The 16,901-nt window shown below is 49.9% G+C and overlaps 1 protein-coding gene across 2 annotated transcripts in view; it reads right to left on the reverse strand.

Annotated features, from left to right (window-relative positions):
• Positions 1–15,768, reverse strand: part of kcnh5b (potassium voltage-gated channel, subfamily H (eag-related), member 5b) — a 53,762-nt gene extending 37,994 nt beyond the window's left edge. The window contains exons 1-6 of one of the 2 annotated variants that reach the window (XM_029139212.3): positions 15,406–15,758; positions 9,451–9,574; positions 8,386–8,492; positions 6,716–6,844; positions 4,109–4,224; positions 976–1,368 (exon numbers count right to left, since the gene is read on the reverse strand). In XM_029139212.3, coding sequence (XP_028995045.1) covers positions 976–1,368; positions 4,109–4,224; positions 6,716–6,844; positions 8,386–8,492; positions 9,451–9,574; positions 15,406–15,478 — 942 coding nt within the window. In that variant the 5' untranslated portion in view covers positions 15,479–15,758. Of the gene's footprint in view, positions 1–975; positions 1,369–4,108; positions 4,225–6,715; positions 6,845–8,385; positions 8,493–9,450; positions 9,575–15,405 lie in introns of both variants that reach the window. The other variant, XM_055505732.1, reaches the window with a different exon arrangement.
• Positions 15,769–16,901: the final 1,133 nt, after the last annotated feature.

The following is a 16,901-nucleotide window of genomic DNA, read 5'->3' on the forward strand; positions in this document are numbered from 1 at the left end:
CGGCCGCTGCTGGTCCTCTGGCTGCTCCACAAACTGTGGGAGGAGAGGAACCAGTCCCTGGCAGGAAACATCAGTAGAGGTTCAAAAGTCAGCATCTGGCAGCTCAAACACAGAGACACGTACAACACAACACCACAGGTACAAATACACAACCAGCCAGAAAATGAAGAACAAGACGCGCTCAGCAGACGGGACTTCAATCCACTCAGGTTTAATTCATTCACAGGAAATCAAGTGGAAAATCACCTCTAATAGACTTGAGGCCATATTGATGCAACTCCTCAACATCTGATGTAAGTGGCTGTGAAAAAGGCTCAGAGCAGCTCTGGTCTCATCAGACCAGCAGCTTCAGGACTGAACGTCCCACAGACACATTCATTCAACAGTTCAAAGAGGGTTTCACTTCACTCTGACCAACAACAACTAACGATTCAAAATATCTCATTTAAAATGCTCCAACTGATCTAAAAGCCAAGAAACACAGGTTACGTCTGGTCTGAACGAGGACATCAGACGCCCGTGCGATCACACAGGACCAATCACCTGTATCTGGGCCAGATCTTGAATCTGTCCTTGGGGTCACGCTGCTCCGGGGCCGTAATGAGAACCGGACCACCTCCAGATGAGGAGATTGGAGTCTGCTGCAATAAATGCCTTCGCCTTATCGCGACACAGCATCAAGATACGGAGCAGATGATAAAAGCAGGTGTAAAGGAGGTCACGCAGAGACCCGGAGCCACGGATTCCATCACACGGAGAGCAGCATGAAACCCACCACCACGTCACATGATCCACGTCTGACAACAAGCCCACCTCCCGCTACTTTCACCCACCACACAGTTCTACAGCGACCTTTAAAGAACACCGTTTCCCACGAGCCTCGAGTTTCCCGGCGCTAAATGTCAGCGCTTCAAATAAAAGGCGTCTGTGCAGAGAATCACACACTATGACACACGACATACAGTACAACTGTACCTCGTCCACGTTCTCGAAGGCGTTGATGATGTCGTAGGGCAGGCAGGACAGCAGGTCGATCACAAACCAGGTCTTCAGGTAGTTCATGCGGATGAGTTTGGGGTCAGAGATCACCTCTCCGCCCGGACCCACGAAGGTGGTGTGGAAGTTGAGGACGATGTCCACCAGGAAAATGACGTCCACCACGCTGTCCAGCACCAGCCACACGATGTTGTTCTGCTTGGTCTTGAAGGAGACGTTGTAGGGAACCATGATGGCCGTGTAGAACGTCAGGATGAGGATGACCCAGTCCCACGTGGTCTTGAAGGTGCAGTAGTGAAGGATGATGTGAGGAGGCGTCTTGGGCGCCTCCTGCTTGTACTGAGGGAGGATGTCAGAGTTCAGCTGCAAAACCTGGAGACACAAGATGAGATGAGTCCGTCTGATGAAGACAAAGCTAAACTAAATCAAAACCATCTATTACATCTGATTTCACTCATTCACTCCCAAATGAAGCTGAGCCTTAACTAGGCCCACGTTTGATACTGCTTCCTACTTTTGGCCTCAACCTGATTTATTCATGTGATCAGACTCTGAGCTTCATGGGCTCTTACATTTCCAAATTTATTTGTGGCACAAAAATGAGGATTTCTTCACTTCTGTATTTCTAAAAAGCAGCACAGCTCCAGAAAAGCACAAACTGTGAGAAGGACTAAAGAGATTCAGAAGGTAAAGGTAAACAAGACGCGACGTAGTGTGAGGCTGCTTCTAATTATCACCTACTGCTCTGAGTGTGTGGGCACTGGGTCTGCTGCATTTCCAGTTTTCATCTGTATTCATCCTCAGATCTCGGTCACAAAGCCACAATATGAATAAATTTGGCTCAACGTGAAACAGAAGCCAAAGATGATGAGACAAAGAAAATGGGATTAAAAGCAGACATTCCACTTTGTGGAGCGGTGATCGTCCCCACTGAGCTCGGCCTCCTCAGAACAAAGAGCACATTAGATCCAGCAGAGATCCGCTGGGTTCCCTCGCTCAGATCACACATCAGCCTAAAAGCCTGTTCAAACCAAACCACAGCTCTGTTAGTTTCCAGCTGTTACAGACGCCACGCTTCAACACGTCTGCAGCTGCAAATCCACGATTATTCGTCAGGATAGCATTCATAAACACAAGCTGCTGGTCTGCGAGCAGCAGTTTTAGCTGCTCCAATGCTTTAACGAAGCACAAGTGAACCAGTGGAGTATTAGTGTCACTATTACCTCAGCACTAAAACTTCCTCCTCTACAGAAGCCAACGCTCGCTTCCTCACACTTAAGTAAGAAGCTGGAGGAGCTGAGCACCAACACGGAGCTGCAGCTCATCTAATCCTCATCATCAGAGCTGCCAATCAAACAGCCGCTGGTCAAGAGCCGCCACGTCTCCCGGAGCCCAGTCTGCCAATTAGCAGCCCGGCGGCGCTGTGGGGAGAAACAGCTAATGTGCCACTCGACGCTAGCTGTGGCTTTCACGCTGCGCAGCAGATGGATGAGCTGCAACGTCCACGGAGCGTTCAGGGCGTTCAGGGCGTTCCACAGGGCTGAGCGAAGAGCTACGAACAGCTACAAGTCTCCTCTTCCTGAGTCCAGCGCTAAGAACAGCTACACGTCTCGTTTTCATGAGCTCAGCAGTAAAATGGGAACAGCTTCACATGTCTGCACCCGCTTCGGATGTTATCAGCCATAATGAATGGGCTGATCAGAACTTATCAGCGCATTCGTACGGGCCAGTAGGTGCCTGCTCTGCCTACTCGCTAACAGCTAACAGCTAGCTAAGTTGCTATGCTAAGCAGCTTTAGAGGTTATTGTGGTTAGGGTTAGGGCTGGATAACGGGTGGGGGGTTCAGGTTACAGTTAGCTAACACAATACCGCTAGCTACTTGCTAAGTTATGCTCGCTAATAAAATTAAAAACTTTGATCCTCCCGTCGGAACAACAACCGCTCAACAGCGCCCCCACTGACTGCTGGTTAAATCATCCAAGTCGTGATCAACCTTACGGATCAATGACGACGACCTACTGCACCTATTCACCGCTGCCAGCAGGTAGATGGGCACCTACCGGCTCATACGTATGGGCTGAACCACTGATAATGACCATTGAATGGCGTCCTTTACAACCCCCTCCTCCCTCATGTCTGCAGTTCTAGCATCATCTTATTTCTCATATTACCTCTCATTACCTTCTGGTTTAATGATGACGTGGCAGGAGCTAACGCATGCTCACATACTGGTTACACAGACTCAACATGACAGCGACTGTCGTGGCCACTTTCCCCAAACTCACGTTTATAGTTTTTAGCGCATCCTGTCCTTGTCTTATCCTTATATAATGTATCTCTCTCTCCCTCTTTCACCTGCTCTCCACCACAGACTTTTTCTGCCCTCGTCACCTTTAAACCACCGGGGAAGTGACTCTTCCTGCTAAAACCCACACGGGTCCTCGCCTCAGGTGCTGAGGAGGAATGAAACTCAAACAAGTCCTGATTAAAGGCGATACGGTCATACAAACCTCCATGAATAAACCAGGAGCGAGAGCTCCAGCGAAGTAAGACACGAGGCGTCTCCTCCCCACCCAAAATCCATTTTCTAAATTTTGAGCAGCAGTCACAACCATTCAGAGTGCACACGGAGCCCCGCTGCTGTTCCTCCACCCAGCATCAAATATTTACGAGGCCCACAGTCGATGGGAGAGGAAAAAGCACCGTGTGTGTGTGTGTGTGTGTGTGTGTGTGTGTGTGTGTGTGTGTGTGTGGCTGCTCCCTCTATTAAAGCGTCTGTGAGGCTGTGTTAACAGTTGATGAACTCAGGTGACAGATCAGATTCTTACTCCATGAACCGGAAGCTGATTTCACTCCTTCAAATTATGTTTTGTCCTGTTTTCTTTGAGTTTGTTACTTATAATTGAGATTTTAGTTTTATTCAGATTTCTGAACATTCCTCCCGTGATTATGAGGAACCTTGGAGTTGAAGCCTCCGCTCCGCGTCCCGTCCGTCGCTCATGCAGCAGCTCCAGAGCCTCGAATGAGTCTCTCTACGTTCTGAGGCGTTTGTGTGAGTGAGGAACGACACAACCAGATATCTGCGTTGGGCAGCGCCGCTGCGTGACCTCACCTCTGCCAGACGCGACTGCTTGTGGCTGACTTCATGTTTGCCGATCGGCGCCAGCTGCTGCAACGTGTTGCGGTTGTTGGTCAGCGCCCGCGTCAGGCGAGCAAACTTGGTCCATCCTGCAGGAATCAAACAATAATGAGCCGCATGCATCTCACAAACACAGTTCAGTCTCAGAGGAGTCCGATTATTCCCACAGCGTTTTCCCACAGATGAATGGAACAGTGTTTCCCAGAAGTTCCTCCATGTTTACAGCAAACACGATGAACTGAGTGCTGCCTTCATGACCCACGTCCTCCCTGAACCCACCACCAGCTGCTGGGTTCTGGCCTCGCTCGGACCTCTACAGTACGTGGATACGCTGACGTTCATCTGTGTCTAGAACCTGACTCATATTCACTGAGACCTGATGCTCTGTTAAACACTGTTAACAGAGATGTTAAAGTGAGACGATCTCTGGACCTCAGTTAAGCACAATGACCAAAAATCATCAGCGTAATCGACAGTAACAGTAAACACACAACTGCTGCTGTGTGAATGGAGAGGGCGCCTCCACTGTATGCGCTGCTCTAAAAATAAAAGCATGTCTGAAAGGGCAAACAGCAGCACGGCGGAGGCCTCGCGCATCGACCCGAGCCTTTGAAGAAGCCATTACCCATAAACAGGAGCCTTTGAAATGGATTTGAACCTGTTGATTCTGGTCAAATGAGGCAGATGCAGCCATTAAGCTCTGGACGTTCAGAGTTTAACTGGGTGGAGGCAGTTTGCTGTAGCAGCTTTTCTACAGTTCAGCACGCGCTAATAATGGCAGTATTAAACACCTCCACCACAAACTCTCTGCACTGGAGGCAACCGTGTTCTTCTTGAGACACAAACACTCCCATTTCACGGTGACACCGCCGTGAACGTGTGCTGGCAGCTTCCAGGCCGAGCTCAACACGGCAACGCTGCATGATTTAACAGACACGAGCACAATGGAAGTGGAAATTTAAAAAAGCAAAAGGCCTGGACTAAAAATATCACACGCAGCCGAACGGAGCGAGTTCCGAGACGAGATGTTGATCAGCGCTTCTGCACAGAGCTGGACTGGAGCGACGGTGAGGGCCGTCGCTCTGTATCTGAGCATCTTCACTCCCACTGAACACGGATGAGAAGCCAGCGTGAGCCACACGTTCATCGCGAACACGCTGGGTTCCGGAGCTTAAACAGGGCTGTGTGCGCTCGTACGCACACTCCGCTGATGCTGACGTGTGGTGGAGTCGATGCCAGGAGCTGCAGCAGCGACCGGTACCGCTCCTCCGATGACCAGCGGGTCAGGCTCGCTAACGACGCAGACTGATGCGTCCTGGACCCGGCGCCGGCGGCTGCAGCGCGTTTAAGGTCTGCGGTCGTTAAACCATTACAGTCAAATCTGCTGAATTTGCAGATGTTGGTTCAGTAATGAGTTCAGATGATGCAGATGTAGTCGCTGCTATGTTCAGATTCAATCGTTTTCCACGGCCAAAGACGACGCCATCGCCTGCTGGAACCAGCAAAGCTGATCGAATATGAGCAGAGGAGCTGGTGTCCCACGAAATGTGCTGTTACTGATCCTTCGATCCAGTCACAAATGGAGTAATCAGACTGACAACCTGTGAGCAGGTCTGTGGAGAGGACGTCCATCACTGTGCATGTGTGTTGTGTACATTAATGGAGCAGTGGGGCCGTTCAGTTTGCCAGGAAGCGGTCTCAGGGCAGGAAGCTGACACTGTGCATCAGTCCACAGCTGACGGTTCCTGTGGTTCCAGACAGCATCACAACCACCTCAAACCCAGTGTGACAGATAGAGACGCTCCCACATCACAGGGAAACAAGATTTGACTTGTTCTCTCTCATCCGGCTCAAGTTTGGGATAAAAAAAGGAGGAAAAATGAGGAAGAGGACAGAGGACAGAGGGAGGAGGAGGAGGAGGAGGAGGAGGAGGAGGAGGAGGAGGAGGAAGAAGAAGAGAAGGAGGAGGAGGAGGAGGATGAAGAAGAGGACAGAGGACAGAGGGGAGGAGGAGGAGGAGGAGGAAGAAGAGAAGGAGGAGGAGGAGGAGGAGGATGAAGAAGAGGACAGAGGACAGAGGGGAGGAGGAGAACAAAAAAGAGGACAGTGGACAGGAGGAGGAGGAGGAGGAAAAAGAGAAGGAGGAGGAGGAGGAGGATGAAGAAGAGGACAGAGGACAGAGGGGAGGAGGAGGAGGAGGAGGAAGAAGAGAAGGAGGAGGAGGAGGAGGATGAAGAAGAGGACAGAGGACAGAGGGGAGGAGGAGAACAAAAAAGAGGACAGTGGACAGGAGGAGGAGGAGGAGGAAAAAGAGAAGGAGGAGGAGGAGGAGGATGAAGAAGAGGACAGAGGGGAGGAGGAAGGACCAGCACCAGTTACAAAAGATGCACAAGGAGGAAATGGAGGAATCAAATAGTCTCATTAAGACATGTACTAAAACACCAACACCTGCTTCCTGGTGGGTGGCGAGACACGCTTCAAATGCATCATTATTCATTTCATATTCATTTTGAAAGTGTCTATAAACAGAATGCTGTTACATCACTGCTTGAACAGAGGAGCAGCAGTGGAAACGCTCACCTTTGGTGGTTTCATCCTCAATGGGCTGCTTGAAAAGCGTGATGTCCTTAAAGGTGCAGAGAAACAGAACCACCTTGTCGTTCTCGTTCCTGATGGGAGCAACCTGCATGTAGAACCACACTGGACTCCCTGAAAAGACAAACGGTGCTCAGACGTGACGTAAACACTGACGAGACGGAGCGGAGCCGTGATTGTTGGACCCAGTGACCCACTGCTTCAGATCAGACGCACACATTCATCAGAAAAGGCACCAACAAGAGAGGAACACGTCTTATTGTGAAAACTAGACCTTTGTCTCTCCATGTTAAAATGAGCCATCAAATGCCTCCAGAATCTAAAGCAAACGAATGTTCTCCCAGAATCTAAACGGTGCAATTAGCGGATGAACAAAGTGAGCTGTGGTCAAACCGACGCTAACGCTTCAGATCTGCTCCTCTGTCGCTAGCAGTGATTCGCTATGAACCTTCCAGCGTGGAAGTGTCTCAATCTGGCAACACATGGTGCTTCTGCAGCTCTGCACTGGATCAATAAACGCCCGGCGCCAGAACCAGAACCGGTCCCATCACTTTGACACGTGGAACTCGGAGCTCTGCGTGTATTTTTGTGGCTTCAGTGAAGTGTGAGGTTGTGATCACGAGAACGCGCGCGCCCACGTCCTGGAGGCTCCGCGGTCCTCGCCGGTTGCCAGATTCTAGTTTCCTGCCCACCTTTGTTTGAACTCTTTGTCAGAGAAGCTCCATTATCCGACAAACATTTTTTGATTATTTTGGGCTCAGTTATGTTTTTCCTCCTCTTTTAAAAAGAAACTTTAGCACATTTAGCAGCAGCATCACCTGGAGTCAATCATCTTTTTCATGATGGTCATTACTTCACACTGCTGCGTCTGTGTGTGTGTGTGTGTGTGTGTGTGTGTGTGTGTGTGTGTGTGTGTGTGTGTGTGTGTGTGTGTGTGTGTGTGTGTCTCTCTCTCTCTCTCTCTCTGTCTGTCTCTCTCTGTCTCTCTCTCTCTCTGTCTCTCTCTCTCTCTCTGTCTCTCTCTCTCTCTCTCTCTCTTTCTCGGACCTTAAAGCAGCTCACGCTTTGTGAGGAGCTGAAGTTCGTCACGTCGTCCTCCATCAGTCTGGACGCGAGCGGCTCGTAGACGTCATCCATCTCCTTTATTCCTCCCCTCTTCCGTACTGTATCTCCCACTCACCTGATTTGTCAGCAAATTCAAGCCCCTTTAAAATTGATCTCTTCGTTTTCCCTTCCTGCTTCTTGCGGCTGCATTCTTCTCTCGTAAGCGATCACTCAGTGAGACACTTTCATTGGGGACTATTTCTGTCTGCCCACTTCGCCCATTGTGCTTCTCCCTCACGATTCCAGTATTTACTGCCGTCTCTATTATTTCCTGCCTGCGCTTGTTGTGATGCGTGTGTTTCGCCTTTTAAAGATGATAAACTGGAGTTTTAGAGTGAGCAGAGCCAAAACCAGTCGTTTTAGGATGTGGGATGTGTTACATTTCTAAGATCCATTAAATAATTAACCCAGAGAAAATACGCCCATCATTGTGAGCTGAGAATGAGGGTTAGAGCAGCCACAGACACGAGGGCAGGAAGTCATGCATTATTCTCTCAGTTTTCAGGACAAAAATCAGGGGACACTGAGACAAAGTCAAGGGAGGAACTCACTGTTCTTTCTGTACAGCAGGATTTCAAAGCAGTTGGACTCGTAGTTGTCGAACGTCTGCCGGACTTTGTCGATGGTCTTCTTGTCCGTCAACTCTCCGTACATGAAACTACAAAGAGAAGCACCAGTGTGAGCGATCGTTGAGCCTCTGAGCCTGTGGTAAATCACTGTCACCAGCGCATCAGCAGCGGTTCTGCCTGCTTCTCCTGGCGTGCTGGTGATTATTGTGTAAAAGGACTGAGCTAATGAAATCAGGCTAAGTGATTACTCTCACTCCCAACGGCTGCAGCATCTTCACAGACTAATGAATGAACAGAGCAGCGGCCAGTTGGCTTCATATGTAAGAAACACAGTAAAGGTTCCGTCTCATTAGGCAGAAGCATTTACTCTGCAGGATTCTCTACGCATCCATCATCATGGGCACCAGAGTCAGAGCTTCTACATCAGGTGAGCGTCACAGGCACCTGCAGAATCTACTGGACGGGTCTGAAGGTTGGCGTTGGGTCAGAAGGGACCAGTCACAGCGTGTGAGAGGGTGATGGACGCCTGAGGCTGAGGGAGCGGTTCCTGACCTGATGCTAGCATGCGTCCTGTTAGCGCCCTTCAGCCACAGCCACAGGAGACTGAGGAGGAAGCGCTGCCTCGTGCTTCAGCTAAACTGGACTCCTCTGAGTCTCACTGAGTGTTCCTCTCCTCCACTACTTCTGCCTCAGCGAGAGGCAACGCCGCTGAGCTGCAGCCTTCTGATGCCTGATATCGGTATGTTAGTGTCGTGTAAACAGCTCTCAGGGCATCAAACCGTTTTTAATGATCGGTGCAGAAGGACAGACGCTGGTTTAATCCTCTCCCTCCGTCGCCGTCCTTGAATAATGCATCAAACTGAATAAAGTGATTTTAGCAGAATCCTTGGAGAATCTGTAAACAATGACTCAGTGCTTCTTTGAAGCGGCTTTAACCAAAGTGCTGGGACTGTATATAAATATAGGTTTTAACGGAAGCACACGATTAAACGGCTTCTGTTCTGCAGGAGCTGACTCCAGAACAGCTGTCAGAGAGGAAGCACTCACCTGCAGGTGCTGCTCTTCTGCATGACCTCAGCCCGGTGGAAGCCGGACAGTTTGCAGAAGCCGTCATTGCTGTAAACTACAGGCCACTCCACGATCTGAGCGTTTCCCAGGAGGAAGCTGGTCTCTGACGGACAGACAGACAGAAGGGGAGCAGTCAGCAGCAGGAGGAGCAGGAGGAGCATCTCAGCAGGGGGTCATCATGTGATCATCTCAGGTCTTCGTCCTCCAGTGTGAATGAAACCAGCAGGACGCGCTTTTTACATTAAATCCTTACATAAGTAAACACACAGTCGGAGCCACAGAGGGAATAAAGGCGTTCAGCGTTTGCTCTAAAGTGTCTTCAACGTTCACGGATCCCTGAGGAGACGCAGCGGCCGCTCCGCTGGGATTCGGATCAGCGCCAATGTTCTGTTATTGCTTCTATGACGCGCTTCATTTGCTGCCGCTGCCATCAGAGAATCCCACCCTCTACGAGGCACCGACGCTGTGACGGGAGGAGCACGCGATGAGCTCTAGAAGGAGGAGCAAAGGATGGAGGAGCACACGATGGAGGAACACACGATGGAGAAGCAAACGATGGAGGAGCAAACGATGAAGGAGCACGCGAAGGAGGAACAAAGGATGGAGAAGCACGCGAAGGAGGAGCAAAGGATGGAGGAGCACACGATGGAGGAGCACGCAATGGAGGAACACGCGATGGAGGAGCAAACGATGGAGGAACAAACGATGGAGAAGCAAACGATGGAGGAGCAAACGATGAAGGAGCACGCGAAGGAGGAACAAAGGATGGAGGAGCACACGATAGAGGAGCACGCGAAGGAGGAGCAAAGGATGGAGGAGCACACGATGGAGGAGCACGCAATGGAGGAACACGCGATGGAGGAGCACACGATGGAGGAGCACACGATGGAGGAACAAACGATGGAGAAGCAAACGATAGAGGAGCACGCGATGGAGGAGCACGCGATGAGCTCTAGAAGGAGGAGCAAAGGATGGAGGAGCTCTAGAAGGAGGAGCACGCGGAGGAGGAGCACGCGATGAGCTCTAGAAGGAGGAGCAAACGATGGAGGAGCATGCAATGAAAAAGCAAACGATGGAGGAGCACGCAATGGAGGAGCTCTAGAAGGAGGAGCACGCGATGGAGGAGCACACAATGAAGCTCTACAAGGAGGAGCAAACGATGTAGGAGCACGCGATGGAGGAGCACACGATGGAGGATCACGTGATGGAGGAGCAAACGATGGAGGAGAAAGCGATGGAGGAGAACGCGATGGAGGAGCAAACGATGTAGGAGCAAATGATTGAGGAGCAAACAATGAAGGAGCTCTAGAAGGAGGAGCACACGGAGGAGGAGCACGCGATGAGCTCTAGAAGGAGAAGCAGATGATGGAGGAGCATGCGATGAAAAAGCAAACGATGGAGGAGCACACGATGGAGGAGCCAACGATTAAGGAGCATACGATGAAGCTCTAGAAGGAGGAGCAAACGATGTAGGAGCACGCGATGGAGGAGCACACGATGGAGGAGCTCTAGAAGGAGGAGCACGCAATGAGCTCTAGAAGGAGGAGCAAACGATGGAGGAGCACACGATGAAGAAGCAAACGATGGAGGAGCACACGGTGGAGGAGCACACAATGGAGGAGCTCTAGGAGGAGGAGCATGCGGAGGAGGAGCACGCGATGAGCTCTAGATGGAGGAGCACGCGATGGAGGAGCTCTAGAAGGAGGAGCACGCGATGGAGGAGCAAACGATTGAGTTGCAAATGATTGAGGAGCATACGATGAAGCTCTAGAAGGAGGAGCAAACGATGTAGGAGCACGCGATGGAGGAGCAAATGATGGAGGAGCTCTAGAAGGAGGAGTACACGATGGAGAAGCACGCAATGGAGGAGCATGCGATGGAGGAGAAAGCGATGGAGGAGAACGCGATGGAGGAGCAAACGTTTGAGGAGCACACGATGAAACTCTAGAAGGAGGAGGCCATTAGCGATGCAGCCACCACGCCGCTAACATCTCACAAATGGGTTAAACATGTTTAATGAGCGCAGGAGGACATGCTTCAAGAACAGAACCGACAGAAGAGCGACCCAGCAGGGAGACGGTGAACCTGACAGCTGGGTCCGAGGTTCTGATGAAGTCGGTAGATGTGGAATGAAATCCTGAGTTAATGCAACGTTTGCTGCTGGACGGATCCTGTCCCCGTGTGACCGGAATATGATCAATACGATCAATTTACTGTACAACATAAACTCATGGAAACCTTCAGCTAGAGACACTTTCTTCAGTTGTGTCAAGATGAAACATCAAAGACACAGATGAGCAGGAAAATCATACAGATGTTAATAATTAGGCTGTAAGACATCCTGAATATAAAACGTGTGCGTGAAGACAGTAACTGATGATGTGACGCGTGTGAGTAACGATAATAATGAACGGTTTGAGTCTGAAGCTGGAAGTTACTGGATTTGTGCGTCTTATCTGAAAAGCTCCAAACAACAGATCAAGCATTAACGCTGCAGAGCCGGGACGTCCTGTCACACTCAGCAAATCCTACACTGAACAAAGTCATTAGGCAACAAATGCAGAACACACGCATGCAGCATCTGCAGCATCTGCAGACTGCGACTGGAGCATGAAGTGGACAGTAGGCGTGTGGTTATTAAAGGAAATGAGCAGCCCACGGTTCTCCACCCACACACTATGAAACCTGTAACACAACAAACCAGGGAAAAAACATCACTTTTCTCATGAGCCCTGATCGAGTTACACAGCAGCTCCAGTGTAAACGCACACAGACGCCTGGGTGATATCACATCACACAAACATGAGCAGCAGCACCTTGTCCTCCTTATAACACACACTAAATGACCTTCTGACACCTTCTCATCACCACAACAACAGAGCGCTTCAACTCTAACGGTGCTCGAACCAGAGGCTGTGGATGCGCGACGGTCCACGTCACAAGAAAACCTCTGCTTCTTACATCAACTCCTGTTATTGTTTCTCTCACTTCAGACATCAGCTGCTGTTTCACACAGTCGGGAGGAGACTGTCAGCCGCTCAGCTGCACCTCAGTGGGTTCAGCTAGAGAAGGTCTCAGCATCCGCTCACCGCTGCTCAGTGATAAAGACCTTAATGCTGCATCCACCACTGAACTGCCTCTGCATTCAGACCATGCGTCCATGATCGTGATAGTAGTAGTTTTCAGAGCCTCAGTCGAAGCTCGTCAACATCGACCCAAACCTGAGGAACCGCTGCCTTTGGAAAAGCTCCATTATTCAAAGAGCAACGTTTCCTTCAGGATGAAACGATGAACGCGACGTGGCAGCGGGTTGTTTCCTGCACTGAACCACAGACGGACGGACGGACGGACGGACGTACGGACGGTGAAGGTGAGTCAGCAGCAGGTTTCACTGCAGCTTCTACAGAGCGACGAGTAAAAGCCTCAAACTGCACATTGATTTTACTGCTCAGACATCTGATGAAATAAAAAGTATAACTAATAAAAATGTTGGAGCTGCAGTCGGAGAAAAGTCTTCACTGTATCAGCAGTCAGCGCCGAGAATCCAATTTTTAATAAAACACCAAACTGCGTCTGTATCAATCAAAGTCTTTACGGTGACGTCACTCCGGCTTCAGGTCGTCGCTAGTTTGGACTTTGTGGATCTGGAGTTTAAACAGATTTGATCTTCACAGGGAAACACAGGTGATGGACGGCAGGAAAGGCCTGCTGTGCTGCTGAACAGGAATCAAACCTCCACATCCATGCGTCCCTTGTCCCTGAAGGAGGACGTCTTCCTCAAACTGTGTCTGTTGAAACGGACGCTCAGCAAAACTTTATGAGAAGCCGACATATTCAGTGTGTGACAGTGTGTCATGAGGATGAGCACACGGGCAGCTCACAGGTCAGTGTCTCCACTGACTTCTCTAATGACCCGGTGTCACACACTAAACCAGCCACTGATGAACTCACACCACAAACTGTTACTGTGCAGGTTTTCATAAACAGCAAACGTCAGCTGAACATATGTGAGAGTCGATTCTCACACCAGCATCAGAAGAAGCGTCTCGTTTGAGTCACAGTTAGTGAGTCAGTGTCTCAGGGAGTCAGCGTTTCCTGAAGCAGGATCCTTGGATCCGTTTCCCAAACAGATGCTGGAGTCCATCCCAGCTGTAACTGGGTGAGAGGACGGACACCCAGTTCATCACTGGGCCGACACGTGAAGACCGACCAGGACCAGTCGCATTCACTATACAGGCAGTTAGACAGTGTGCCTCAGCTGCATGCTCCATGAACACAACAACACGGGCTCACGTCCCCATTAAGACAATCCAAGTGGAGCGAGCAGCACCGACCTGGACAGGGTTCAGGCCCACTGTTCTCCACTGTTCCTCCATCAACAGCCCAAAACACCACAACAACTGATCTGAGCCGTCACATAAAAACGACCACATCCAGTGGGAAGCAGCAGTGACTCAGGTCAAGGAGGGTGTGGAATGTTCTAACACACAGCATCCAGGACGACATCACCCTCATCTGTCTGATTCAGTTCTCAGGGAACTCCATCATAAGCTGCACGAGACCATTTCATTCCAGGCCTAATTTCCACCAACAGGATTCAGACTCGCACACATAGATGATTAAAACCAGGCTCTGCTTCAGACGCTAGATTTTAATTATTACATCATTGAGGTTTTTAAAGGGTTTAAACAGCCTCTAATTGTAGCTTGGCTGTTCAGGGTTCCATGTTTACGACTTGTGTGTCTGTTCTCACCATCAGCAGGACACACGCACACACTGAACACAGACTGTACATGCAGTGATGCAGGTGGAGCTCACTGCGTTAGAGGAAATCACTGCTGGTCGTCTGAGCAGCAAAAACCAGGAAACGAGAATGAGCAGCAACATGAGCTGCTTCATCCACTGGATGAAGAGAAGCAAAGCGACTGAGAGCCTGGTTCCGTCAGAACCCACAGACCAGAACCTGGTTCCGTCAGAACCCACAGACGAGCTGCAAAATTAAGAGCTTTGAACGTCTTTAGCTCCATTACTCACTGATAAAAACAGTTTGTTCTGAATAAAACCATAAAAAGCTCAACCCTCCACATTATGGACCTGTCACGTCTTTCTACCAAATAAATTCAATTATGACTCAGTGTGATTCAAATTGAATGAATGTCTAAAGGAAACACATGATGACAAATGGTTTTCTGAGACATTTAATGTGACGCCACTGAACAAAACCAGCACCAGCTCTTTTATCTGCTCCCACATCAGTAAAAACCTCCACCGAGCAGCAGATCTCCAGTTCACTACAACACGTTTCTGGATGCGTCCTGTCGACCTTATCTCCAGCAGCCCCCTGCACCCCCATCTCCTCCTCATCCAGTCCTCACTTCCATTCCGGAAAATTGCCCCGCTCACTTTTCTGGGAAGATAAAGCTCAGCAATCAATGGCGTATTTCTCAGCGCAGGCTTCAGCTCAGACGGAACCAGACCAGAACCAAGCTGAACGACCAGAAACCCAAAGAGGATGATTGATTAGGCTCCGACCATCAGGAAGATGCAGAACCGACAGGGAAAAATTAATCAGAAGCTCCACTTTTATTGACTCCGCGGGTTTTATTGGCGAGTTTGAGCCAGAGAGAGACTTTGAATCCATCTAATAACGCAGTAACCGAGCGCTTTGGCAGCAACGCGGCTGTTTTGGTCTCGTGATGATGTGACCGAACCTGGACCCTGGTAATAAAGCGGCACTTATTACTATTCCAACGTGACGCGCTGCTCCAACACTGATCAGCACGAAGGAGCAGCGTGTCATTAACGCGCCTGCACACGTCAGGTTCCGCCGGTTCATCCTCCACCGAACCTCCCAGGTCTCACATTAAGCAAGCAGTATTCCAGCAGAGTTCGGGTCCGAGTCTCCGAGTGGAACCCGGACCACACAAGCCTCACCACTGGAACGCCGGACGATGTTCTCCAGGAAAGTGTTCTGCGGTGCCACCAGCCCTCGCTTTCCCCCGGGCATCCTGCTGCGGGCGGGCGGACCTGGTGTCGGTCGGGCTGGCTCGCGTTGTGACTGCTGCTCGGCGCTCGGTTCTGACGCTGGCTCTCAGTCGGACCGATGGAGACGCTCATTGTAACCGCGCGCTCTGGCTGCTCGAGGCGCACTGAGCCACGGCAGCGCTGCGCCCCGCTGGCCGCCAGGACGCCAGTGCGCATGCGTGCGAGCTGCTGGGGCTCGTGTCCAGAGGTTCTGGTCCCGTGGTGACTGTTACACCATAGAGAACGGAGAGCAAACAGGCCGATTGTGTCCGAGTCTTGATTAGTGGAGGTGAAGCAGAGGCTGAAGGGAACGTCCCCCTGATCTGCAGGTCTTTGACCACAAGTCGTGTGAAACCGCTGCTTCACGTCTAATCATCAAGGTGTTTCTTCTTCTTACACCCGTGATACCGTTCAGACATTTGAATCTGGGTCAGACGCTAAAATAATGGAATTGCTGGTGTAACGTAGCTGCAAACTAGAATTTGGCTGCGAACTCTAAGAGCTGGAAAACAGGTTCCTACAAAAACAACGAGAGGGAGCGGAACACAACGACCCACGGACAAACTTGGAAATGCACAATACACTTTATTGATTAATAAATACACACAAAGGGAAGTACAGCCAAAGGCGCTGCGTGTGCAGGAAGACAAAAGTAAATACAAACTAATACACAGATTACTCAACTAAAAGCAGGGAAATAACGCAATAAACCCAAACCTTAAACATGAAAAGGACAAACACACACACTGAGGACAGGAACACAAACACGAGACTGGAGCAAACTGGAACACATCCACATAACATCACTAACGAACCAACAAAGACAGCGCACAAACTGAGGCTTTAAACAGTGACTAATACAGGAAACGTCACAACCAAACCAGGAAGACACGGAACCAACAGGAACCCGACCGCCCCCTGGTGGCGTGGACCAGGAGTCACAGCAGTTGGATCAGCTGGTTTCAGGGTTAGGGAAATATTTTGCTTCACCTTTTTAAACATTATTAATAAGTTAATACCAGATGTTCATGATTTAGCTCCTACTCAGACTAGCTGCAGATGTGGCCTCAACGTTCAACCTGCTGGAAACTCTGTGATGAATGAATCACTGAGCAGATGCTGGAGTCGGGCAGTGAAACCTGCTGAAGCACAGACATCAGACAAACAAAGTGTATTCATGTGTTTGCTGTAAAAACGTTCAGCAGCTGTTTCACAAACTTAGACTAAATTTCTCTCAATCTCTCACACCATGTATGCAGACACATTACAGGCCAATCTGCCTGCTAACCACTGTTGGTTATGAATTGATTCAGAGGGAGGATCATTTGAAGGATTATTTAAAACGTGTGTATACGTATTTCATACATATATATCTATATGATATAATGAGACATTCTGTTAACACT

The sequence above is a fragment of the Betta splendens genome, chromosome 22 (assembly GCF_900634795.4).
Source record: "Betta splendens chromosome 22, fBetSpl5.4, whole genome shotgun sequence".
NCBI classification, from domain to species: Eukaryota; Metazoa; Chordata; class Actinopteri; order Anabantiformes; family Osphronemidae; genus Betta; species Betta splendens.